The 25,617-nt window shown below is 38.3% G+C and overlaps 1 protein-coding gene and 1 pseudogene across 1 annotated transcript; both read left to right on the forward strand.

Moving 5' to 3' along the window:
- Window positions 1-1,342: 1,342 nt before the first annotated feature.
- LOC132859442 (involucrin-like) lies at window positions 1,343-21,273 on the forward strand. Its single transcript, XM_060890188.1, has 8 exons — window positions 1,343-1,351; window positions 11,553-11,678; window positions 16,174-16,339; window positions 17,264-17,758; window positions 18,912-18,968; window positions 20,110-20,151; window positions 20,967-21,010; window positions 21,207-21,273. The coding sequence occupies exons 1-7, from the start codon at window positions 1,343-1,345 to the stop codon at window positions 20,987-20,989; spliced, it is 918 nt and encodes a 305-aa protein (XP_060746171.1). The 3' UTR covers window positions 20,990-21,010; window positions 21,207-21,273.
- A 2,160-nt stretch (window positions 21,274-23,433) lies between these two features.
- The window catches only part of LOC132859443 (E3 ubiquitin-protein ligase TRIM39-like), a 15,986-nt pseudogene continuing 13,802 nt past the window's right edge, over window positions 23,434-25,617 (forward strand).

Genomic DNA, 25,617 nt, shown 5'->3' on the forward strand with positions numbered 1-25,617 from the left:
GGGGAAACTTGGGGAAATCTTGGGGAAATCCTTGGGGATTTCTGCCTGCATGGATGTCGTGGCTTCCTCCACCCTGGTGGCGCCTACCAGGGCTTTGGGGACCCTTGATGGAAGCTGTCAGAGGCAGTGATTCCGGCAGTGGTCACTCCATCGCAGGACGTCACAGGGGTCCCAGGAGCATGCAGGGCATGCTGTTTCAGCCAGGGCCTACCCAGGATCACGCTGACGGTGGAATCGTCGAGCACCATGAACCTTATTTCCTCCCTATGGAACAGCCCCACGTGTAGAGTCACTATGGGCACACAGTACTTCACCCAGCCCCGACCCAGTGGGCATCCCTGGATGGTCTGGACGGCTAAGTCCTGGGAACCCCTCTCCCGGGGGAGCTGCAAGCTGTTGAGGCAGGCTTGAGAGATGAAGTTCCCTGCCGAGCCGGAGTCCACCAGCGCATCCACACACAGAGAGAGAGAGGGAGGTAGAAGCGTCACCGGGAGTGTGGACAGAGTAGAAATGTCTGAAGGAAACTCTACCGTACTCACCGCTGCAGGAGCAGGACACGTGGGGCATGTGGCGATGGAGTGGCCAGGGCTCCCACTATACAGGCACTTGCCCGAAGCCCGGCGGCTGTTCCTCCCCCACCGGGGAAGACTCTGAGAACCCAGCTGCATGGGTTCGGCGTCGGGGGCGGTCGCCAGTCCAGGCTGATCCCCCGAGGTTGGTGACATGGGGTGGCACGCGGACAGTCGCTGAGAAAGGCCGATGGATTTCCTAATGAAGTCCTCCAACCCCGTAGCATCATCAAACACCGCCATGGCCTGTTTAATCTCGGGAAAAAGACCCAGCCGATATACCCTCAGTAGCGCCCCCTTCGTTCCAGGCACTAGATGCCGCCAAGGTGCGGAAACGCAAGCTGTACTCCGTGATGTCATCATTCCCCTGGCACAAGCTAAGTAGCTGGTCAGCCGTGGATAGGACCCCGGAAGCACCACTGAAAACTTCGCGAAAGTGTGCGGCGAAGTGAGCGTATACGTCCATCATGGGGCTGGCAGAGTCCCATAACGCTTGAGCCCAAGCTAGCGCTCTTCCGGACAAGAGCGAAATGAGGAACGCCACCTTGGAGCGCTCAGAAGGAAAGCGCTGAGGCTGCATCTCCATGTAGAGGTTCACCTGGAGTAGGAAGCCGCGGCACGCTGAAGCTTCTCCCGAAAAAGTTCCCGGGAGCGCCGTGGGACTGCCGGTGATAGCGGGGGGTTCCGGACGAGCTGCGGTGGGGGGAAAGGCGGCTCGAAGCGCGGTGTCAAGATCCTGAACCGGATCGGAGGAGGTGCTGGGTCGGTTCTCCATGTTCCCGGTAAGAGCGGAGTTTCCTCCTATAAGAAATTGTTTTTTTTTTTTTTTTTTTTTTGAGGTCCGTTATTCTGTTATGCTAGACACAGAGGTAGAAGCCGAAGTGAAGGCAAACAGAGTTTTAATGCCAAAACACACTGGTTAGCAGTGACAATGATATATCCGGTGGTGCGCTAGGGAGCACGGCCCACGAAGTCCTGAAGATAATGCAAAAAGCAGTCTGTGTCCAAATCCTAGGGAGCGCTGTGGCAGAAGCGCGAAGCTGGGCATTTACACAGGAGTGTAGAGAAATGCACAGCCGAACCATAGATAATAACGGACGGAGGTTAGAGTGAGAGAGGGGATTATATATGGTGGGTGATGAGGTTGAAACGAGAGTCAGGTGTGTGTAATTAGTAAGCCGGCGAGCCGCTCCGTGTGGGCGGGGCATGCACGGGAGAAGAGTCAGGGAGCTCCCTGACATTGTGTATCATATTTAATAAACCAATACAATTTAAATGTTTAAAATGAACATGTATAGTCACACCATTGTAGCAGTGTTGCATGCAGTAGGCTATAAGGTACGGTGGCCGGGAAGTGCAAAACAAATTAACAAATCCGATAACACATTAACAAATCCGAAAACAAATTAACAAATCCGAAAACACATTAACAAATCCGAAAACAAATTAACAAATCCCAAAACACATTAACAAATCCCAAAAAACATTAACAAATCCCAAAACAAATTAACAAATCCCAAAACACATTAACAAATCCCAAAACAAATTAACAAATCCCAAAACACATTAACAAATCCCAAAAAACATTAACAAATCCCAAAACAAATTAACAAATCCCAAAACAAATTAACAAATCCCAAAACACATTAACAAATGCCAAAACACATAACCCGAAAGAGAGGTAAAAGAAGAACGATAACTTATACTCAGAGTCAGTTACCATAGTAACTTACTCTGTGAACCTAACCTGGTCGGGAGCAGGTTTTCTTCAGTAAACCCAGAGTTTCTTTCGGTCTCCTCCCCTTGGGAAGCGAGATTTAAACACCTCATTCACTAAGTTTTTGTGGACACAATTGCTCAGTTGTATAAATTGAAACAAAATATAAGTCACTCTGGGTAAAGGGGTCTGCTAAATGCCGTAAATGTAAAATTAATGAAGTGGCGTGTCCTTTTATGGACGATCCTGTTGATGAAGAGTCTGTATTAATTCTTTTGAGCCCAGAGTGGATTTTTGTCACATCCCTATGCATTTCTTTACAGTCAATAAGATCCATAATCTCATCCATCCTTACATCAGCCATCGCGGCCGTGCTCTTTCATCCGAGCAGATGCTTTGCGTTGCCTTACATTTCTTTGCGAATTGTAGTTTTGTGTATAACATTGGGGATGCAGAACATATTAGTAAGGCTACTGTTTGCAGAGCGGTCAGGAAAGTGTGCTTCGCTCTTATGTGCTTTCTGACCATTTTTGTGTTGTTTCCTGATAAAATAAAATACTGTTCTTCCAGTTTCACCTCTGATATTATAACAGTTGGGAATTTACTCTAAAATAGTTCTTAATTACTAACTACAAATTACATCTTCAACAAGTCTAATTAGATTAATGTGATAATTACTATCTCTAGAAAGTATTGGTCTACTTTTTTATTAATTACTTTCTAAATCCCATATCAACCTCAACCACTTGAACAATAAGGAGAGACAAGAAATGAACAATATACAATTGCATGAATTATCCTTGAATTGAACAAAGTGTGTAACTAGAGGGAGAAGTTTACATTAAAAATATTTTTAAAAAAAAACAACAACTTTTAAATATATACAATAGTGTATATATATATATATATATATATATATATATATACGTATATATATATATATATATATATATATATATATATATATATATATATATATATATATATATATATATATATATATACGTATATATATATATATATATATATATATATATATATATATATATAGTCGCTGTCGGGCGGAATCCTCGTATCTCCAAAACCATAATTTTTCAGGACATTAAAAAAACGCCGTTTTTTTTTTTTGAGTTATTAAACATTGTATCGTTAAAGTTGTTATTATACCTTATATTGCTATCATATACTGTTGTGTACCAACATTAACACAACATTTTCCCGAAGTCACGTTTTATCGGTGATACAAGCTTTATAACTTGGGAGCAGGGAGATACGAGGTTATGCTGTCATTGATAAGAATGGTACGGACACAGACGTCGCTGCTGCCAGCAGTGTTCAATATAGTCTGCGATCACGTTGAGCCTTTTGACAAGAGAAAAGGCTTCAATAGTTAACCAAAGCTAATGACTGTAGTTACATACATCTTTTCTTAAAGGTTTAAGAGCTATAAGCAGAGGTGGGAGTAAGTCACACATCTGCAAGTCACAAGTAAGTCTCAAGTCTTAACCTTCAAGTCTCAAGCAAGTCCGAGTCATTTTTTGTGAGAGTCAAGTCAAGTCAAGTCAAGTCACTGCTTCATGTCAAGCAAGTCAAGTCAAGTCGTAGCTTGAGTAAAGCAAGTCACTGGCAAGTCATACATATGTTTGATGATTTAACTAAATGTATAAACAAAGTTAAATCTACAGTATTTATGGACTATGAGAGTTTTATTTGCAACAAAAATGATTATATGCATTTATTTTTAAAAGGTGTCCACATACAGGTGAGTTGTAAATACAATAAAAATCTAAAAATGAATAAAAATCAAAACTACAAGGAATAAGATGTAAATATAACTGAAATAAGGCCAAAATAAAAGCATGAAAAGTTTCAATATGCCTCAAACGTGGCAGAAGACCATGGAAAAGTATATATAAAAAAGTACAATGGTTTCTATGCAACCAAATGGCACTTTTTGAACAGACATTCCCTTTTAATGGGACATGAACACATCCTTAAATTAGATCATTCCTTTTTAACAACAGAATAACAACAACAATCACGTCAATCAAAAACGTAAATTATTGAATCCCACAAACCTTGAAGTGAATTAACTATTGCAGAGAGAGAGAGAGAGAGAGAGAGAGAGAGAGAGAGAGAGAGAGAGAGAGATGATTGGAGTAAGTGTGATTTATTAATTAATGGCATAGTTCACCTAAAAATAAAAATACTGTTATCTTTTTCTCGCCCTCATAATGTTACAAACCTGTATAAATTTCTTTGTTTTGATGAACACACATGTAGATATTTTCAGGACTGTTTATAACCAAACCATTCACGAGCCCCATTCACTTCCATAGTGGGGGAAAAAGAATACTGTAGAAGTGAATGGGGCTCATGAATGGTTTAGTTATAAACATTCCTTAAAATATCTTCCTCCGTGTTCATCAGAACAAAGAAATTTATACAGGTTATAACATCAAGAGGGTGAGAAAATTATGAAAGAATTTTTTTTATTTTTGGGTGAACTATCCCTTTAAATTAAATGTGTGCGCATGTGTGTGCGTGTGCTTGCAACTCTGAAGTTTTTTATATTTATGTTTATGTTTTTTATATATATGTGCATCCCCATAAACGATCCATACGCTTTTCCCTCAAAGCCTAACACTGAAGACCAATTATAAGTGCTATTGCAAAACAGCTGACATTTCCACATAAACAGTGACCAACCATTTACACTACATGGAGCTTGCAAAAAATGTAATTTGATAGAACTTTGTCATTCAAATGTGAGCGATGTGGTCGCATACTGTTGTTCTTCTCTTCTCATCTTGCACAAAATCCCGGTACCCGAACAATTCTTTTTGGTGTAGCGCCTTCCATGTTTCGTCACGACTGTTTAGGTTTATTAGTTAGTGCGCGCGCTCCCTCTGCTTGCCTGCTGCGTCACGTGGTTATATTACGCTCTTGTGTGCGTTTAAAAACAGATTTAAAAACAAAATAGACAAAAAAGATAAAACAAAAACAAAAAACAAGTTATTTCGAGTCATTTAACTCAAGTCCGAATCAAGTCTCAAGTCATGAATGTCAAGTCAAAGTCAAGTCGAGTCTTTTTTTAATATTTGTCAAGCAAGTCTCAAGTCTCAAACTTGCGACTTAAGTCCGACTCGAGTCGAGTCATATAACTCGAGTCCCCCATCTCTGGCTATAAGTGATGCAATACAAAACACAATAAGCTGATTAGGCTGTCTAATAGGTGGAAATTAGTCTAATCTGCTCACAAACTTACCTTCGTGGCTCACGGGTTTCTTTCTGCAAAGAAGCATTACAGCTATCGATTTTTAACAAAACAGACCTACTCAAATGTATCTAACCTAACTATTTTCACTTGTTAGTGTCCAATGCCCATTGTCCAGTGTCCATGCACAGTGCCAAGAGAGGCATTGTCTATAAGTAGGCTGACTTAAAGTCAGTAAAATAATAATAAAAACAATAATTTAATAGTGGTATCCAAAACATTCAATTTAATTCAAATATTATATTATAAAAAAAAATTTAAACCGTCAATGAACATGTATAATAAGCAGTAATAAATAGATATTTAAAATACATCAATAACACAGATAAACATCGATAAAATTATAGTTAAAGGGATAGTTCACCCAAAAAATAAAATTAATAAAGTTCAAATTATCGCTTCACTACGTTATACGGCATGTTTACGTATAATAACGAGGCAAAAAGCCAGCCAGCTTGCTTAAAGTGATGAGCATGACGGTTGAACATAACGGTTTGCCTTGACATTGTAAGATACAATCCTATCTTATCTGCAGTGCACAGGGTTTAGTCCGCGTTGCAGTGGATTGTCTTGCGCTAAATTCCTGTCCTCAGACGAGCACCAGAACTAGCGGGGGTCAAGATTTTTTTTCCTTTGAGCCCCACGAAAATCACTTTAGATATCACTTTAAGACGTGTTGATTCGTTGTGACTCTTAATCTTGAGGAGAAATATGCCGCGCAGCAGAAGAAGAGGTGGAGTTACGAGATTTCTCAGACAGTTGAAGTGTCCAATGGAGTTAAGAGATTTGCGTTCAAGCTATTTTCAAGACTTTAGATTAGTTAATAACTTGTAAAAATAACAGACCCATGTGGGGACTGACCAATAGTATCGATATGTGAAAAAATATGAAATTGACCAAATTTGGACATACAATAGAGAGAATATGGAGGGCACTTTCCATCAGCTGACAGTTTTATTGCCCCCAATAAAACCATAAAATCATGAAACAATAAAACAATTAAACCATAAAACAATAAAACAATAAAACCATAAAACAATAAAAGTTTATGATTGTAATTATATAATGTTTCCTGATAGGAATGGATCAAAGGTCATACCTTTGATCTGACAGATGTATGTCATGTTTTATGATGTTAGGTTTAAGTTAAAAGTTCATAATAAAGTTAATGATTGTATTGATATATTGCTTGACTCCAAGTAGTTAAAGACCCCCCTTTTCCCTCCCACCACCCCGTCTTTCATATTGTTTAACACCATTGTGTCTGCTTTCAAGTAGATAGGTGACAAGTAATAAAAGTTTATGATTGTAATTTTATAATGTTTCCTGATAGGAATGGATCAAAGGTCATACCTTTGATCTGACAGATGTATGTCATGTTTTATGTTTTGTTTAACACCATTGTGTCTGCTTTCAAGTAGATAGGTGACAAGTACTTTAAACTCTTGTTTGATCCGGGGATGGTTTGTGGAGCCCCCCTTTTCCCTCCCACCACTCCGTCTTTCAAGTAGATAGGTGACAAGTAATTAAAACAAGTCCATATGTTTTTTAAAAAAGGGGTGTTTTATGACCCCTCAGATGAAACAGTGTTGTAAAACAGGACAATGTCTTTGTTCCAAATGAGATAGGAGACAAGTACTTAAAACTCATGTTTGATCCGGGGATGGTTTGTGGATCCCCCTTTTCCCTCCCAACACCCCGTCTTTCATATTGTTTAACACCATTGTGTCTGCTTTCAAGTAGATAGGTGACAAGTAATTAAAACAAGTTAGCCAATGGGAGGCTATCTATAACGTCACACAAACGCACACGCCCCCCTGAGCAAACGCGCATTAGCAAAAACGCGCGCACACCCCCGAGCAAACGCGCATGAGCAAAAACACGCACACGCCCCCCTGAGCAAACGCGCATGAGCAAAAACGCGCACACGCCCCCCTGAGCAAACGCGGCCCTCCAGGGATCTTAGATTTGTGTTTTCAATTGTTTGTTTTATCACATATTACTAAAATAAAATGTTATGTGTTTTATTTTAGACAACTGTATTGAGATTATTTCCTAGCTGAATTCGTAAGAGTAAAACTAAACCTTGATTACAAGTGAATCTTTCAAAACCCATCCCCAAGACCCCCACCCCAAGACCCCCACCTCAAGACCCCCACCCCCTTCCCAGCACCTCCCACCACCAGCACCACCCACGGAGAAAATATCAACATTCAAGACGTTCAAGACGTTCTAATGAATTCTTACATCTAAGGGATAGAATATTTGAAAACTTTGAGCATGTCTACAGCGTGCTACAAAACACTTCTGATAGTGAATATGTTCAATCTTTGTGTAATTCTCAGGAATCCTTGAATTGGTGTGTTTTGTTGAATAAAGAATTGTTAAGAACTTTTTTTACATTAGACATGGCACAGAAGCGCTCGAATAATTCTCCCTCTTCAAAAGCTAAAAAAATTAGAATTGAAAATAATCCTACATCCCATGATTTCTGCTTTGGTGAAACCTCGACTTTTTCAAGTAGTCAGTACTGTAAATCCAAATGCTCAAAATAATTAAATTGATTGAATAGTGTCAACTTAATTTTATAAAACCATTATAAAAGTGTTACTACACATTACCTCAGACTCCATTTTAAGAGCAGGCCAGAGTTCCATTAGCTCTTTCACTGGTTCATAATGGTCTGTCGTCGCAGGGCAAATTTGGTCTGCATCATCTTTCTAATGAGGGGTAGGTTCTTTAAAGGTTCTTAGAATTCTTTATGCTTAACACAAAGTTAATTACTATAAAGTTATAAAATCATGACCCTGGAATACAACTAATACTGTTTTCATAGTAATGTGTTTGTTTCATACGATGTGTAGAGATAGATAATTGTATATTAATGTTTTATGTTATAACAGTATAAGGCAGGTACTACATCATTGGCGTAGTGTTAGTGGTTCAATATCAAGTAGGAATATGGTTGTAGTTCTGGACTTATACCAGAGAGCACTGCTTTATACTTTAGATTCTGAACAGACATTCTCAGATGTGCTCAAAATCATTCTGTCAGAACTTGACCACAATATAGTTCTACATTACTTTGCCAACTTAGTTTTAAAGCATATTAAATTGTACTGCTTTCTCACTCTCCTATAACTGTATATCAATGGGCACCAAATGCGGTAACACATTAGAAAAAGTATCTTTTCAATTTTATTTAGTTTTTGTCCGTACCAGTTAATATTAGTTTTATACTAGTAAAGATTGCTTTTGTTGTTTTTACTGTAAATGTCACATGCAGCGTTGGTGTACGTTACAAGCTCATTTACGGAGGTTTAAGATAAAAAAACTGCCAAATGTCTTGAAAAATAATCTATTGCTTTTGTAACACGCACTTCACTTTGCATAGTGACAGCATTACCACATGGGTTGTTCATTATCATTGTTTAATTATTCCTTTAGACACATCTATGAACTGTGAATACACGGATGAACAGTGTCTATAAAGTTTTGTTTAGATTAAACCGGTGTAACTGTTTACTATGGAAATTTTTCTCAAAAAACTTTTGAAATTCTAATGTTGAAACAACAATTTCAATTCAGTTCAATTCAATTTTATTTATAAAGCGCATTTAAAATCCACCTGAGCTGGCCAAAGTGCTGTACATAGAGATAAAAGAACATAAAAAGAACATAAATATAAAAGAACATGTACAAGTTACCAACAATTAAAAGCACAGGAAAAGAGGTGTGTTTTTAACATGGATTTAAATTCAGCAAAAGTAGAAGCAGTTCCGACTGGTGGTGGCAAGCTATTCCACATCTTAGGGCCCGCTACTGCGAAAGATCGGTCTCCCCTGCGTTGCAGACGGGGTCATTGTACCAGTAAAAGGCCATTTTGGGATCTAAGTGATCTTGAACGATTGTACATAACAATCAAATCAGATAAATATTTGGGAGCTAGATTATTGAGAGCTTTGTATACGAATAGCAGAATCTTGTATTTCGATACGGTATCGAACTGGCAGCCAGTGCAAAGAACGTAAGATTGGTGTAATATGGTCTTTTTTGCGGCTACCTGTGAGTAGACAGGCTGCCACATTTTGAACCATTTGGAGACGAGAGATGAAAGAGAGAGGTAACCCAGTGTACAAAGAATTACAGTAGTCAAGTCGAGTTGAGATAAAAGTGTGGATAACTGTTTCAAAATGTTTCCTGCTTAAGAAAGTTTTGACTTTAGGTAACCTGCGAATGTGAAAGAAGCTGGTACTAACTATAGTGTTGATTTGTTTGTCTAATTTAAGGCCAAAATCCTAGATCTTTAACATCAGAAGTAAGATAAGGAGTAAGAGTACCAAGGTTAATAGAAACTTCATCTGGGTGCTCTTTTGACCCAAATTAAATGATTTGGGTTTTGTCATCGTTAAGTATCATAAAATTATTTGTAAGCCATAATTTGAGTTCTTGCAGGCAAGCCTCCAATCTCTTGTATGCCGAGTTATCTTTGCGTTTAATAGGTACATAAAGTTGTGTTGTCCGCATAGCAGTGATACGACACCCCAAATTTGTGCATAATTGATCCCAGAGGTAACAGAAATAAGTACAATGAAATTATACTCTTAAGTGTCACATACTTAATAGTTTAAGTTAATAAAAAAAAAATAATAATTAGTTTAATAAAATCAAAAAGAGAAAAAAGTACTAGAAACTTAAAATACTTAAGTTAGTTGACTAGTTTTATAAAATTAAGTTGACACTACTCAATCTATTTAATTATTTTGAGCATTTGGATTTCCAGTACTGACTACTTGAAAAAGTCGAGGTTTCACCAAAGCAGAAATCATGGGGTGTAGGATTATTTTCAATTCTAATTTTTTAGCTTCTGAAGTGGGAGAATTATTCGAGCGCTTCTCTGCCATGTCTAATGTAAAAATGTCTTAACAATTCTTTATTCTATCACTAAGATGTAAGAATTCCCTAGAAAGTCTAGAATGTTGATATTTTCTTCATCTTAGAATATCCATATTCACTATGGATAGTGTTTTGTAGTGCACTGTCAACCCAGTCTCACGGCAGTTCGTGTCACAGGACACGAAATGTAATCTATTCAAATCGTGTTCGTGGACACGAATTTCCCCTTTTTTTCGTGTCCCTCAGCACGACTTTCGATCTAATGTATTTCAATAGGAAACTTTTTTCGTGTCCCTCAGCACGACTTTCGATCTAATGTATTTCAATAGGAAGCATCTTTCGTGTCTGCACCACGTTTTTTTCTGCCACTCGGAAGCATCAGGCCGCGAATTCTCCTTCATTGCGCTCAACCCACTTCCCAGGTAAGCCACGAGACTTGAATGTAATGATCAAATTTGTTTAAATGTTATAATTGATGCTTTTCTTTGCCATTAGACTCACATGGTTTACATGTTAGAGCAAAGAATTAAAGGCAGACCGACGGTTTCCATATTAACAGTAAAAAAAAGAAGAAAAAAAAACGCGCCTTTTGTGCAGTCATACAGAAAATGGGAAAAACGTGAATTTTATTGGTTTATTAAGTATTTTAAGGATAATTTGTCACATTTTAAACATTTTTTCAACATGTCTAGCCTTCACTACATAATGAACTTTTTCTGTTCTCCCTGCAGATCCCGTCTAACTTCACCTTCACCCTAAATAATCACCTCATTCCCAAAAACCAAAGGCACTTTTAAGAGCCAACATCTCTATCTATCTATCTATCTATCTATCTATCTATCTATCTATCTATCTATCTATCTATCTATCTATCTATCTCTTCAATATCTATTTGTTCTCTATCTCAATTTCTCTATTTCTCAGTCTTTCCTCTCTTTCTGTCTTTTGTCTACTTGTCTGTTATCTGTCTCTGTCTGTCAGTCTGTCTGTCCAGTTGCTTGCTATAATGCCAGGGGGGTCTACAAAAAAGATTTGTCCATTTTGTCAGGGCATTTTATTTTGTGCACAGAAAATATGTTGCCATTGTCAAAAGGAGCAGCCTCTGAAGCAGCGCCTCAAGAAGAAGCTTCAGATGTTTGATGACAAGCGAGAGGAATGGGTGTTTGGTCGTAAGAAGAACCACACCAGTGGATCCATCAAGGATGAAGCCATAATCATGGTAGGTGCAATTTCTTACATGATGTTAAACTGTCATCTAGGACAGTGGTTTCACCAGGGGACCCTCATTTTCCTTTGGTCATTGAATCATGACTGTGTGTGTGTGTGTGTGAAATAAATTTGCTTGTTTATATTATATATAATATACTGTATACACACAAACACTGTGAAATACTGTGGCAGTATATATAGATATATATATATATATGTATGTGTGTGTGTGTATATATATATATATATATATATATATAAAAATTGCAAAACAAGCAAATTTACACACACAAGAGTACTATCCCACTTTATAAAGATGCACATAAAAAATACAATTTATACACATAAATTGTACAAATATGACTAATACTGATGAATAATAGGTTTATAATGTAAGGCTATTAAATGGCAGTCCCAAACTAGTTTTTGGTAATACAATAAAGTTGGTAAGTTTGCATGAGCCACCAGAGTAATTTAAAAATATACAAAATAATATTAAAAAATAATGTTTCATTTTAGGGCTACAGTTCCAATGGTACTTCAATACTTCAATGAACCATACAATACTTCAATGAACCATTAATGAAACATGGAAACTGCTGCTGATAAATAGAATGAACATCACGTGCATGCAAATCCTTCCCAGCTAACACACAACGTACCAGTTACAGGATTTATTAGTGCTTTACTTTTATTTCATTACTTATTGATGTAAAATTGCATACTCATAGTTTGCACTTTAAATATGCGTTTTTCAATGCAATTCTGAGTTCATAACAAATACAGGCATGCATTATAACAGAATCACAGGTGCAATATAATAACCAAACTTTCTTATCAAGTGAACGAGAAATAACAAATGAACTGCATTCATACTACTACATTCATTAAAGCATTTTACAATGTACACATGTCAAGTGTAAATGTATGTGCAGCATTCACCCATTTGGTCATAAAAAATAAAGGCAGAACCTTTGATTATATTTTTTTAATCTATAAATTGTCACTATCCAATTGCACAGTGGTTACACAATCCTTTCAATGTAGGTGCTAAACCCAAGCTACTAATGTTGCAAAAAGTTCTCTTTTACCTTCATGGTGTAATATTCATCTTTTTGCTGTTTTTCTAAACAGAAGAGTTGGTTTTTGCTTCAACTGTATGAGCTTTTCCTGTTTGCACATACTTGGTATACAAAAGCAAAACTCACCATTAAGTTAAATATCCTAAATAGCATTAACCTGGATGCTGTTATTCTTCTTCTTCTTTCGGCTTTTCCCTTCAGGGGTCGCCACAGCGAATCATCTCTCTCCACCTAACCCTATCTTCTGCATCCTCAACACTTGCACCCACTAGCTTCAAATCCTCATTAATTACATCCATATACCTCCTCTTTGGCCTTCCTCTTTGCCTCCTGCCTGGCAGCTCCATGTCCAACATTCTCCTACCAATATACTCACTCTCCCTCCTCTGAACATGTCCAAACCATCTTAATCTCGCCTCCCTAACTTTGTCCCCCAAACGTCCAACATGGGCTGTCCCTCTGATGTACTCGTTCCTAATCCTGTCCAATCCTGTCACACCCAAAGAGAACCTCAACATCTTCAGTTCGGCTACCTCAAGCTCTGACTCCTGTCTCTTCTTCAGTGTCACTGTCTCTAAACCATACAGCACGGCCGGTCTCACCACTGTCCTGTACACCTTCCCCTTGATTCTTGCTGATATTTTCCTATCACACAGAACTCCTGACACCTTTCTCCACCCACTCCAACCTGCCTGCACTCGCTTCTTTACTTCTTTCCCACTCTCTCCATTACTCTGGACTGTTGACCCCAAGTACTTAAACTCCTGTACCTTCTTCACCTCTTCACCCTGTAACCTTACTGTTCCACTTCCCTCCCTTTCATTCACACACATGTACTCAGTCTTACTACGACTGACTTTCATTCCTCTTCTCTCCAGCGCAAACCTCCACCTCTCCAGGTTTTCCTCCACCTGCTCCCTGCTCTCACTACAGATCACAATGTCATCTGCAAACATCATCGTCCAAGGAGACTCCTGTCTGACCTCCTCTGACAACTGGTCCATCACTATAGCAAACAGGAAGGGGCTCAGAGCCGATCCCTGATGCAGTCCCACCTCCACTGTAAACTCCTCTGTCTGACCTACAGCACACCTCACCACTGTCCTGCTCCTCTCATACATGTCCTGCACCACTCTGACATACTTCTCTGCTACTCCTGACTTCCTCATACAGTACCACAGCTCTTCTCTTGGCACCCTGTCATACGCTTTCTCTAAGTCTACAAACACACAGTGCAACTCCCTCTGACCATCCCTATACTTCTCCATCAACATTCTCAGAGCAAAAATTGCATCTGTTGTGCTCTTTCTCGGCATGAAGCCATACTGCTGCTCACAAATTTCCACCACCTTCCTTAACCTAGCTTCCACTACTCTTTCCCACAACTTCATTGTATGGCTCATCAACTTTATCCCCCTATAGTTGCTGCAACTCTGCACGTCACCCTTATTCTTAAAGATCGGCACTAACACACTCCTTCTCCATTCCTCAGGCATCCTCTCACTTTCTAATACCCTGTTGAACAAACTAGTTAAAAATTCCACTGCTGCCTCTCCTAGACACTTCCAGACCTCTACCGGGATGTCGTCAGGACCAACTGCCTTTCCACTTTTCATCCTCTTCAAAGCCTTCCTGACTTCATCCTTTCTAATCTTTTCTACTTCCTGTTCCACAGAGTTCACCCCTTCTACTCTTTTTTCCCTCTGATTTTCCTCATTCATCAGCTCCTCAAAGTATTCCTTCCATCTCCTCTGTACACTCTCCTCACTTGTGAGCACCCTTCCATCTCTATCCTTAATAATTCTAACTTGCTGTACATCCTTCCCATCTCGATCCCTCTGTCTAGCTAACCTGTACAAGTCCTTCTCTCCTTCTCTAGTGTCTAACCTAGTGTACAACTCTTCATATGCCTTCTGCTTGGCCTTAGACACCTCCCTCTTCACTCTGCGCTGTAACTCCTTGTATTCCTGTCTATTCTCTTCAGTCCTGTCCATATCCCACTTCTTCTTGGCTAATCTCTTCCTCTGTATACTATCCTGAACTTCCTCATTCCACCACCAAGTCTCCTTATCTTCTTTCCTCCTTCCAGATGACACACCCAGCACCTTTCTCCCTGTCTCCCTGATCACTTCTGCTGTAGTTTCCCAGTCATCCGGCAGCACTACCTGACCACCCAGAGCCTGCCTCAACTTCTGTCTAAATTCCTCACAACATTCCTCCTTTTTCAGCTTCCACCACTTAGTTTTCTTCTCTATCTTTGACCTCTTCCTCTTACAGACCATCAGAGTCATCCTACACACCACCATCCTATGCTGTCTGGCTACACTCTCTCCCACTACCACTTTACAGTCACTAATCTCTTTCAGATTGCCTCTTCTACAAAGGATGTAGTCTACCTGTGTTCTCCTACCTCCACTCTTGTAAGTCACTCTATGTTCCTCCCTCTTCTGAAAATACGTGTTAACCACAGCCATGTCCATCCTCTTAGCAAAGTCTACTACCATCTGTCCTTCAAGGTTCCTTTCCTTAACTCCAAACTTGCCCATCACCTCCTCATCACCTGTGTTCCCCTCACCAACATGTCCATTAAAATCCGCTCCTATCACCACTCTCTCACCCGTGGGAATACTCTCAATCACCTCATCGAATTCACACCAGAATCTCTCTTTCTCCTCTAACTCACAACCTACCTGTGGGGCATAACCACTAACAACATTCAACATCACCCCTTCAATCTCTAACTTCAGACTCATCACCCTGTCTGACACTCTCTTTACCTCCAGAACATTCCTCACAAACTCCTCCTTCAGGACCACACCTACCCCATTTCTCTTACTATCCACACCATAATAAAACAGCTTGAATCCTGCTCCTATACTACGAGCCTTGCTACCCTTCCACTTGGTCTCCTGTACACACAGTATATCCACCTTCCTTCTCTCCATCATATCAGCCAGCTCTCTACCTTTCCCTGTCATAGTACCAACATTCAGAGTCCCTATTCTCAGTCCTACACTCTTACCTTTCCTCTTCTCTCTCTGTCTGTGCACTCTCCTCCCTCCTCTACTCCTTCGACCAACAGTAGCCCAATTTCCACCGGCGCCCTGTAGGTCAACGGCGCCGATGGCGGTCGTTGTTAACCCGGGCCTCGACCGATCCGGTATGAAATTCTTACTGACAACTCGCATGGTTAGATTTGGCAATGTTTTATGCCGGATGCCCTTCCTGACGCAACCCTCTCTATTTATCCGGGCTTGGGACCGGCACAGAAGTCACTGGACTGTGACCCCCATGGCTAGATTAACCTGGATGCTGTTATTAATAATGTTATATTTTCTCAATAATTAATATTCTTAGTTATTTTTGCTGTTGTTTTTCTATTACTTTAAACAGCAAATTCACAATGTTGTCAATTCATTGCAGCTTGAGAAACTCCATGCCATTGGATACAAGCCAGTTCTGCTCCTTGGAAAGGAAAACAAAAAAAAAGAAAATAAGTGTGAAATATTAACTCCTCGCTGCACACTCTCCACCTGTGCCCAGGACTACCTTCAGAGGATAGGCCCAATATATGAAAAAATTTGTGATGGTGAGATGCATGCACTGTATTTTCACAACTTTTTTTTTTTAAGTACACAAAAGATTTTGTCAGTGTTTAAATCATAAAGGAATGGCTCAACCCTAAAAAAAAACAAAAAAACCTTAAATTCAGTCAATTTCACTCCTAACCTCCTTGACAGTAGAAACTTGGGAGAGGTTTCAATTTTTTTTTATTGTTTAAGATTGTTTAATTTTACATTTGTTACTTTAAACAATATTGGGTTTAAACATACTACTATGGAATTATTATGTTTGAGATGGTTTTTCTAGGAGCCATATTTCCTTCCTTGTTTACAACAATATTTTTAATGTTTAGGGTCGCTGACCAAAGCAATTTTTGTAGGGACATACACTAATTAGATCCATGATATCTGCTAAGGTCTGTTTTGGTCACTGAGTCAATGAATCAAATTGTAATAAATCTCAATGTAGTGCTGACTGTAGAGCTCACGATGCAGATGGAACATTAACGGAAATAGCACAAAGAAAAAGGAAACCATCGAATGTTGGCTGGATACACCACACACACACTACTACTAACTTGGAGGCATAAAGCCCAAAGTTTTTTAGTGCACGACACAGTCTAGTCTGAACTAAATACAGACTCAGTCTGCAAACAAACATTACACTTGGTGTCATTTTTGAATACATATTATGAGCACTCTGTTTTTTTCTTGACTAAAAGATGTATTTGTTTTAGTCACAGAAAATCAATTAAATATAGATTTGCAGATGTATAATACATCCAGTAGACTATCAATAATTTCCCTGGAATCTAAAGTGCCCACAAATATGGTTATGAAAAATTTGACTATATGATTCAAACAGATTAACACTTAAAATATGTACAGTTCAAGTTCATGGTTAACATTATAAATGTGAGTGAAACACAACACTTGTTTAACTTGCACAGGTTGGACCAAGGATATCGATGATGATCAGCTGATTACGCTGCACCTCACACCCTGTGACCCATTGGAGAACACAAGCAACCGTGAGGTGTTGAGGACCATGCGGGTGGAGCAGACGAGCACTACAGAGGGGGAGATGGAGCAGACGAGCACTACAGAGGGGGAGATGGAGCAGACGAGCACTACAGAGGGGGAGATGGAGCAGACGAGCACTACAGAGGGGAGGATGGAGCAGACGAGCACTACAGAGGGGAGGATGGAGCAGACGAGCACTACAGAGGGGAGGATGGAGCAGACGAGCACTACAGAGGGGAGGATGGAGCAGACGAGCACTACAGAGGGGAGGATGGAGCAGACGAGCACTACAGAGGGGAGGTTGGAGCAGACGAGCACTACAGAGGGGAGGATGGAGCAGATGAGCACTACAGAGGGGAGGTTGGAGCAGACGAGCACTACAGAGGGGAGGATGGAGCAGACGAGCACTTCGGAGGGTCAAGGTAATTATGACAGATTTAAAAAGTTACAATTTATATTTGTAAAGCCTTGAAGTGTTTGACCCATGGGTTACTTTAACATTACTTGACTTCCAGTGTTTTTTTTGTTTTGTTTTTCCCCATAGAGCTTTATGCAGGTTAGGGCTACATGATATATATTTTCAGCATCAACATTGCAATGTATGCATGTGAAATAGTCACATTGCAGGACGCATGATGTCAAGTAGGGAAATTAACTCTAACATGTCACGCTAAAACATTTTTGCTGCTTGATACTAAAGTAAAACTTTCAAGTTTCTCATTTCCATGAATAATCTCCAAGAAAAGTCCATCTGATATTATATTATTAGACAGATGATAGATCTATCTGTACTAGGGCTGTTGGAACAAATCATGGCCCCATGATATTTGAAAAAATTAAAATGTAAAAATTTTGTTTTTCTGCACCATATATTGTGATAGAAATTCACAAAAAAATTCACCAGATAACTTGAATAGCTCTATTTGGAAAGAATTAACCATTAAATTAATGTGTGCTCGAATGGTTTAAAATTGCTTTAATGTTGAAACTTACATGACCTAAAACACACTGAAATGATAAACTTTAATTATATGAAGGTCAAACTTTGCATTTATTCTGAGAATCACGTACGTGAGGGGTATTGTTGTTACGCCCCTAAAGCTAGTGTAGGCAACGTTAGAGAAACCAGCCAGAGATGCTAGAATATGAAAGTATCCAACTGTAAAAATACCCCCCCTCCCATCAGGCCTCACAAATTAAGCATACATTTGATTTTGGTCATTTTTTTTGTGCATACTATATGTATAGTTATTTCTAAAAGCAAAGCAAACTCATGGCACCAATTGAAACACAGTTTTAGAAGTGCTTACAGAGCACACATAAGAGAGAGTCTAAAATTCAGTGCATCCTTAGGTCTTTCTTGTCAGTGGGGTCAAAGGATGTCAGTGTTTATGTCCATGAGCGTTTGAAGGCAACAAATCTTAAAATCAATTGGATTGTCATGAAATTTGATGAGCGCATTTCATGCTAACCACACCACATGCCGCACTTGTGTGTTATTGTGATCTAGTATTTTAAATAATAAGTTAAAGCTTTATTTGGTATATGAGTAATTTTCTTTCTCCAAACCCACAGCTGTCTTCACAGGGTCAGCCAGGGGCACAGTCACAAGTCCCAAAAAGAAAAAGTCAGGTATGTAAATAATGTTTGTAGGGTAATTATTGGTGGATCTGATATCTCTATTAACATAGCTCATTTGTCAAGCAGATTCTCATAAGGAATTGAATCAATTAAATAGAATTTAAAGGGGACCTCTTATGCTTATTCCCAGTTCTATATTTATGTTGGCTTTGTAGAAGCCAACATTCTGTTTTCCTTAGACAAAAATTTATCAAGAGTAACTCCTCCTAGGGCTTTCAAGCCACATGAACCAAATTCAGATATGTTGTAGACGCTGGTCTGAAGTTTGTTGCTATGACTTTTCTTAGCGATCCGAGTACCGGTACTTCCTTTTTTCCCATAGACTCCCATTATAAACTTTGGAGGTTTATAACTCGACAAGCTTTTGAACTATCTACACCAAACTCGGCCAGCTCCTTTAGGGTGATACTCTGAACAAACTTTTAAATTGGTGTACCAACTGGCCTTTCGGTTGTGCTGCAGCCCCACCCCCAATATATGCAAAATCAAAAAACTTTTTACATGGACATGTGACATATCAAAACACTCAGAACAATGAGGGGAACTTCCTTAAGAGTATTTGGATGACATCACATGCTCGTCTCCACTTACCTCCAAATGTTTTGGCACCCTAGCTTTCTGTCTACTTGCTTCCAAAAGTAACACTGTCCCTTATGTCCACTCGCCTCCAAAAAGCACCGGCCTTTGCGAATACTTGCACCGTCAAAGACAACATCAAAGTTTGTTGCGACAAACTTTACAAATCTAGTTTTATTCTGAAACTCCACTAGAATAGCTTTGCATGTCCACAGTTACAAAAAAATCCTTATTTATCTTAAATTGGCCCTTTTATTCAGACCCTCAGTTCCTTGTCTGTCTGAAAAAAGCCATTTTAGATGGAGCAATCTAGAAGCCTACTGGTTACTATTCTAATAAGCCTGCACATGATGTATATAATGTGGAGCCAAATATAATATTGTGTGTACACATTTACTGAAAGAGAGGATGTTCTGTTCTCATATTTTGGGGGTATCTAGATGCACCAGGGACACACTGATGTTGAAAAGACATTACAAAGTGCATTTTTGTCAATTTTTATTTTTATTTTTTTCTGAGTGGATATATGACTGGACTGTAATCTTCTATCCCACAGGTGGACTAAGACATATGCCAGAGAGGAAAAAGCCACAAAAGAGTAAGTGCATGTAAATGCAATGATTGATGCTTCCATCAGTGTGTTGACATTGCTATTTTACCCTTGGTTATTTGCTCTATTTCTATTGGGTTTTTTAACTACTTACAACAGATAATTGGTCCTAACAGACAAACTATAAAATCCAACTGGCTTCAGGTGTCTAATTTGACCAAAATGCATTGCCAAGTAGTAGAAGAAGCAGCAGTAGAGTATTCTCAATTGTGATCTGTGGCTCAGCAGAGGTATTGTTATCCCAGCAAGAATACCACATTTGAACTGAGAATAATTTGGTTATAGGGTACAAGTTGGTTCAACTTTTGATTAAAGATAAACATCACTTGTCATCCTTGTAAGTCTGGTCACTACTTAAGTCTTCTTAGTTGTTTATTTTGTTCCTAATCTAAGAAATGTGTGAAACATGTTTTTGATGTTCACAGATTGCTCCTATCACGCTCGCTTAGAGACTTTCCCCATCAGGAGTGTTGTAAGAGAAAGAGTGAGAAAGGTTAGACAGTCATACAAGAAATGCATAGTGTACACAGTATGCAGAGTGTAATATAATATTTAGAAACCTCCTTGTGTGTTGGCAATACATACTAAACATACCATAATTGTTAGATAGATCATTTTTATGTGTTTAGTCTTCTTGAATTACAGATTAGGAAGGAGCTTGTGCTGAAAAATTCATTATCAGATACTGTAAATATCAACAATGACCCTTTGTATCAATGAAACTCAGTGCCTATAACCAATCATAATAGCCTTATGCTAAGAATTGAATTTATGTGTTTTAATGCTTTTTAATTTCTTGACAGGGCAAAGCAGAAATGTTGGTTGACTGGGAGCCCTGTCCAGTATGGTATGTATTCCTCTGTTCTTCTGCTTTATCAATTATTGCATGCATTATTAAGTTACTTTATCTTGTTAATTTTTATTTATTTATTTATTTATTTATTTTTGGCTACAATGATTTGTTATTAATCTGCTCTGTTTCACAAATGGTGGTGGTACTTCATAGATGGAAAATTAAACAAATTTCCTTCTTTTTTTTTTAGTGGCAAGGAGTGGGCCCATTCCTGGCAGCCAAAGGATTCTCTTCAAATGAATAAAAATAAATAAAATGTATTTATTACATTTTTTTCTGTGCTGCATTTGAAGTTGTATCACATCTTTCTGTAGTGGTGAAAAGATGAAAATCTCCAGTAAATGTGACAAATGGGGTTTAACCCCAAGCAGGCTTAAATAGAAATATACTTAATCCAACTCAGTTTCCTTTTCAGGTGTCACTCAGAAACATGTTTTTATATGTCATGATTATAAATTAAATGTTATTTTATTACAGTTTACATAATTAATAATAATTTGTTACATTTATATGGTACTTTTCTGTGTACTGAAAGTCAGGGGCGGTTCTAGGGTCTCATCTTTAGGGGTTTTAGCCCTCAGTGAGAATTTAAAAGAAGAAGAGTTTTATATTATATATTATATGACTACATAGTAAGACAAAAGTTATGGGATTATTAAATGGCAAAAGTGGACACCAAAATTTTATGCATGATGCAGTCATTAATAAACTAATATTCACAAGACCAAATCAATAAATGTTATTTTTATTTAGTATTGAATGGATTGTTTGCATTAATTTTGTGCTATCAACTCTGGTAATAATGGTGAAATATCACTGGTATTGGTATAACTGATCTTTTTTTAATGTCAACACATGACTGTATATATATTACAGTTACACACATCTGTGTACATCAAGTTCACTACTATAGCAGAAAGTAGTACAACTTTTTATAACTGTACCTCCAACAAACTTTTACTTGTGGGATGAAATGAAATACAATACATACATTTTAAAATAAAGGTCTCCAATTAAATAATAAACTACTATAGAAGTATGTTTTTATTTGAAAAACATGCTTTTGTGGGAGAAACAGACACAAAACACAACCTTGCAAACAATTTGAACACAAATAGCATAACATTGTACAACCTCATGAGTGCCAAATTCCCTGGATTTGTGAAAATCCTTTGCAGTTAATTTTTATAAAAAAACCTTCTATAACCGTCTTTGCGGTTTTCCGACGATTAACTTTATAGATATCAGCATCTAGATTTTCAGCCCTGCATCACCACCATTATCTAGACTCCATGCCAAAGAATATTGGTTTCAACTTCTGCATCTGGTCAGTAAATTGTTATGATGACTCTTTAAGCCTTTAGTGAATAAATAGTCATTTGGTGTATTTTCATTTGTATTTTTGTCAAAGAACACAAACGAACTACAATAAACACTTGTAAAATATTATAATTTTTGTTTTTGGACGAACTTCAAGTGTGGACGCTGATTTGAACGCTTAGTAACAAGTTAATTGGCGCGTCTGTACTGGGAATTGTAGTTTTTAAAGACAGTGATATATTCCCCATATTTAGAAGTTGACTATTAAACTGTGGATCCTCTTAAGGGTGGATCCTCTTTAGAGGGTGGGAAAAACATTGGTGTTATCAGATTTTAAAAATATAATTGTTAAATGTGTGAAAATTGCTTGTGAGCTATTTTTGACAGCACCCCCAGTTGGTGCCCAATAGTGACTATACTCACATGATAGCTGAGGTCCAGAGCTCTCTATAACAGCTGTTCCCATGTCTGTAGACCTTTTTGTTGCTGGATTATAAGACTTCAAACATCTTCCGAGGTCAAGGTTCAAAGATCAGTGTTTGGAATGCAGGAGAACCTTCATACTGACATGTTACTCTCCAGGTTGAGACCATACCAATTGATGTATTTGGTTTAGCTCTAAGACAAAGTTTTAATTTTCTCTTTTCATTACCACAAGCCATCCCAGGCCTAGTTTCAGAGAGCACTTTGAAGGCCCTGAATATAAAAAAGAAGCTTTTTGTTTGTTTTTCCTTTTTATGTGAAAATAGTTGCCAAAATGATTCACTTTCAAGTTTACAATATGACAGAATCTGTTTTATTAGCTAATTTCTTTCAGTCCTTCGGAAAAGTTTAAATTATCACAATTTCATGAAAAGAATTTGCTCAAGCATACTGTAGCTTTACAGAACCCCTTTGACAAAAATTACTAAATTGTTTGACATGGCCTAATTTTTAACATTATTTTCATGATGACATGCGAGATCTATGTTTTCAGTCTCAACCCAAGTCCTTCAGGCTTTCCCCCACACCTGTAGTAATGCACTGGATGGTCAGCAGAATTGTAATTTAAAAAGGCGATTCATTTTGGTCACTACTTCTGCAAGTTTATTACAAGGATGAAACCCCTTGAGATGAACCATCAAGTGTTCAAGGTTGTCCTTAACACATATCAGGGACGCAAACAGGTGGGGGAAAAAGATGAGAACATTGCACGGGACAGTAGTATGCTCGCAATGATTTATTTATTAATTTTTTTAAAGTTATTTGTTTTACATGCTCATTTGTAGTTACTTCAAGGGATTTTTTTCATGTATTATTATTACCCTATATGTCAATAACTAATTTTTCTCAAAAAATTGTTGCAACCTTTTACAAAAATAAACATTTGGTAACGGGGGCACGGTGGCTTAGTGGTTAGCACGTTCGCCTCACACTTCCAGGGTCGGGGTTCGATTCCTGCCTCCACCTTGTGTGTGTGGAGTTTGCATGTTCTCCCCGTGCCTCCGGGGTTTCCTCCGGGTACTCCGGTTTCCTCCCCTGGTCCAAAGACATGCATGGTAGGTTGATTGGCATCTCTGGAAAATTGTCCCTAGTGTGTAATTGCGTGAGTGAATGAATGAGTGTGTGTGTGTGCCCTGCGATGGGTTGGCACTCCGTCCAGGGTGTATCCTGCCTTGATGCCCTATGACGCCTGAGATAGGCACAGGCTCCCCGTGACCCGAGGTAGTTCGGATAAGCAGTAGAAAATGAATGAATGAATGAACGAACATTTGGTTTCCCCTGTAAGACACACCCCCTTTCATAAAAACACATTTTCATTGGATCTATGCAAATCCTATAGATGACCTATTTTGATCTCAAAATGTTCTCACTGAAAGGTGAGGAGTTTGCCTCTATGCATTTACAGAAACTACTGTACATAAACACAATACAAATACAGTCACACATACATAGACAAAAACTCTCCCAGGTCTAGCCACTCGCCAAAATAAAAAAATGCCAAAATACATGCAGTAAATACTAATACAAAGCTTATACATGCTTATTATGCATATACACCTTAGATACACATTACTTCTATATCTCAAGCTTAATGCCAAGAGCAGTTTGTTTGTAAATAAATAAAAATACCAGCCTTAAAGTAATGTATTAATAATGCAGTGTGATGTCAAATTAAACAAGATTACACATAAATATGCTTAATTTATGTTTCTTTCTCCAGCTATTTACTTTCATCAACCATAAAACTTTGTTTTTAAATAATGTATGGAAAAATAAAAACAAAATACTCATCTTTGGAAATAATTTATTGAAAATACACCAAATGCATATTTGTCACACGTCATAAGGTTGTATTTAATGACACTGGACCGAGGTTAAGGTAACTTGAAAAGCACCAACAGGGAAACAAGTAATATACAATATAAAGTATAATCATAGCATACAAAACAGTGTATTTTTCTGTTACATACAATCTAATGCATTATACAAGTACTTAATGTATTAGCTAAATCTGCTGTACCAATGTACAATGTGCTTGTAAGGACAAAAAAAAGACAGTGACAGATAAATTGTCAACAAAGATTGTAGACTTTTCAACAATATAGGATGCATACATATTTTGATGTGTTTAATCAATCAGCATACTAATAATATACAGATATAGGGTGAGTCCATTTCCTTCAACACAGTCCTTTGTGTATCTTCCATCTGGGAAAATACAGAAAAACAAAAAAAGCAAGAGGTAGGATAAGAAGGTGAAGTTCAACTGTTTTAGAATGAACAAGGTGTGTAAAGCATTAATAAATACACAAATAAATTAAGAGCAACAGTAACAGGGGGGTATTCCATCAATGCAGTTAATTGTAAGCTGTCCACTTGAAAAAGCCTTGCTTAAATTAACACTGACTTTCACTGCAGGCTCAAGCCATTCCACTAAATTATTAGCCATGTCTAGTCAACAGTGACTTTAACCAGGCTTAAATAAGCATGCATGTGCACAAAGTACATAAGCAGCCCTGAAGAGTTGAGTAAATTTTAAGGCTTGAGTCACACAGATAGTGCTGTTCCACAAACAAATTGATAAACTGATCATCTCTTTCCTCCTTCCAAAACTTCAACCAGCCAACAGTTTAGTGACTTGACCAGCTGACTTTGCTACAAGCTGATTGGCTGTTGAAACAGGTGTTGTACCTTACATTCGAAAACCAACAACTGGTGAATTGTCCCCATTGGAGTCAAGCTGAAAAGGGCCCGTTTACATCACTGTAATGTTCTAAAATGGTTTTGTCTCATTGTGA

Source organism: Tachysurus vachellii, chromosome 16 (assembly GCF_030014155.1).
Source record: "Tachysurus vachellii isolate PV-2020 chromosome 16, HZAU_Pvac_v1, whole genome shotgun sequence".
NCBI classification, from domain to species: Eukaryota; Metazoa; Chordata; class Actinopteri; order Siluriformes; family Bagridae; genus Tachysurus; species Tachysurus vachellii.

Excerpts from the sequence above, each read along its gene's own strand:
- LOC132859442 (XM_060890188.1), top strand. Across the intron at positions 11,679-16,173 it reads AGGATGAAGCCATAATCATG|CTTGAGAAACTCCATGCCAT; the intron begins GTAGGTGCAATT and ends AATTCATTGCAG. Across the intron at positions 20,152-20,966 it reads GAGGAAAAAGCCACAAAAGA|GGCAAAGCAGAAATGTTGGT; the intron begins GTAAGTGCATGT and ends ATTTCTTGACAG.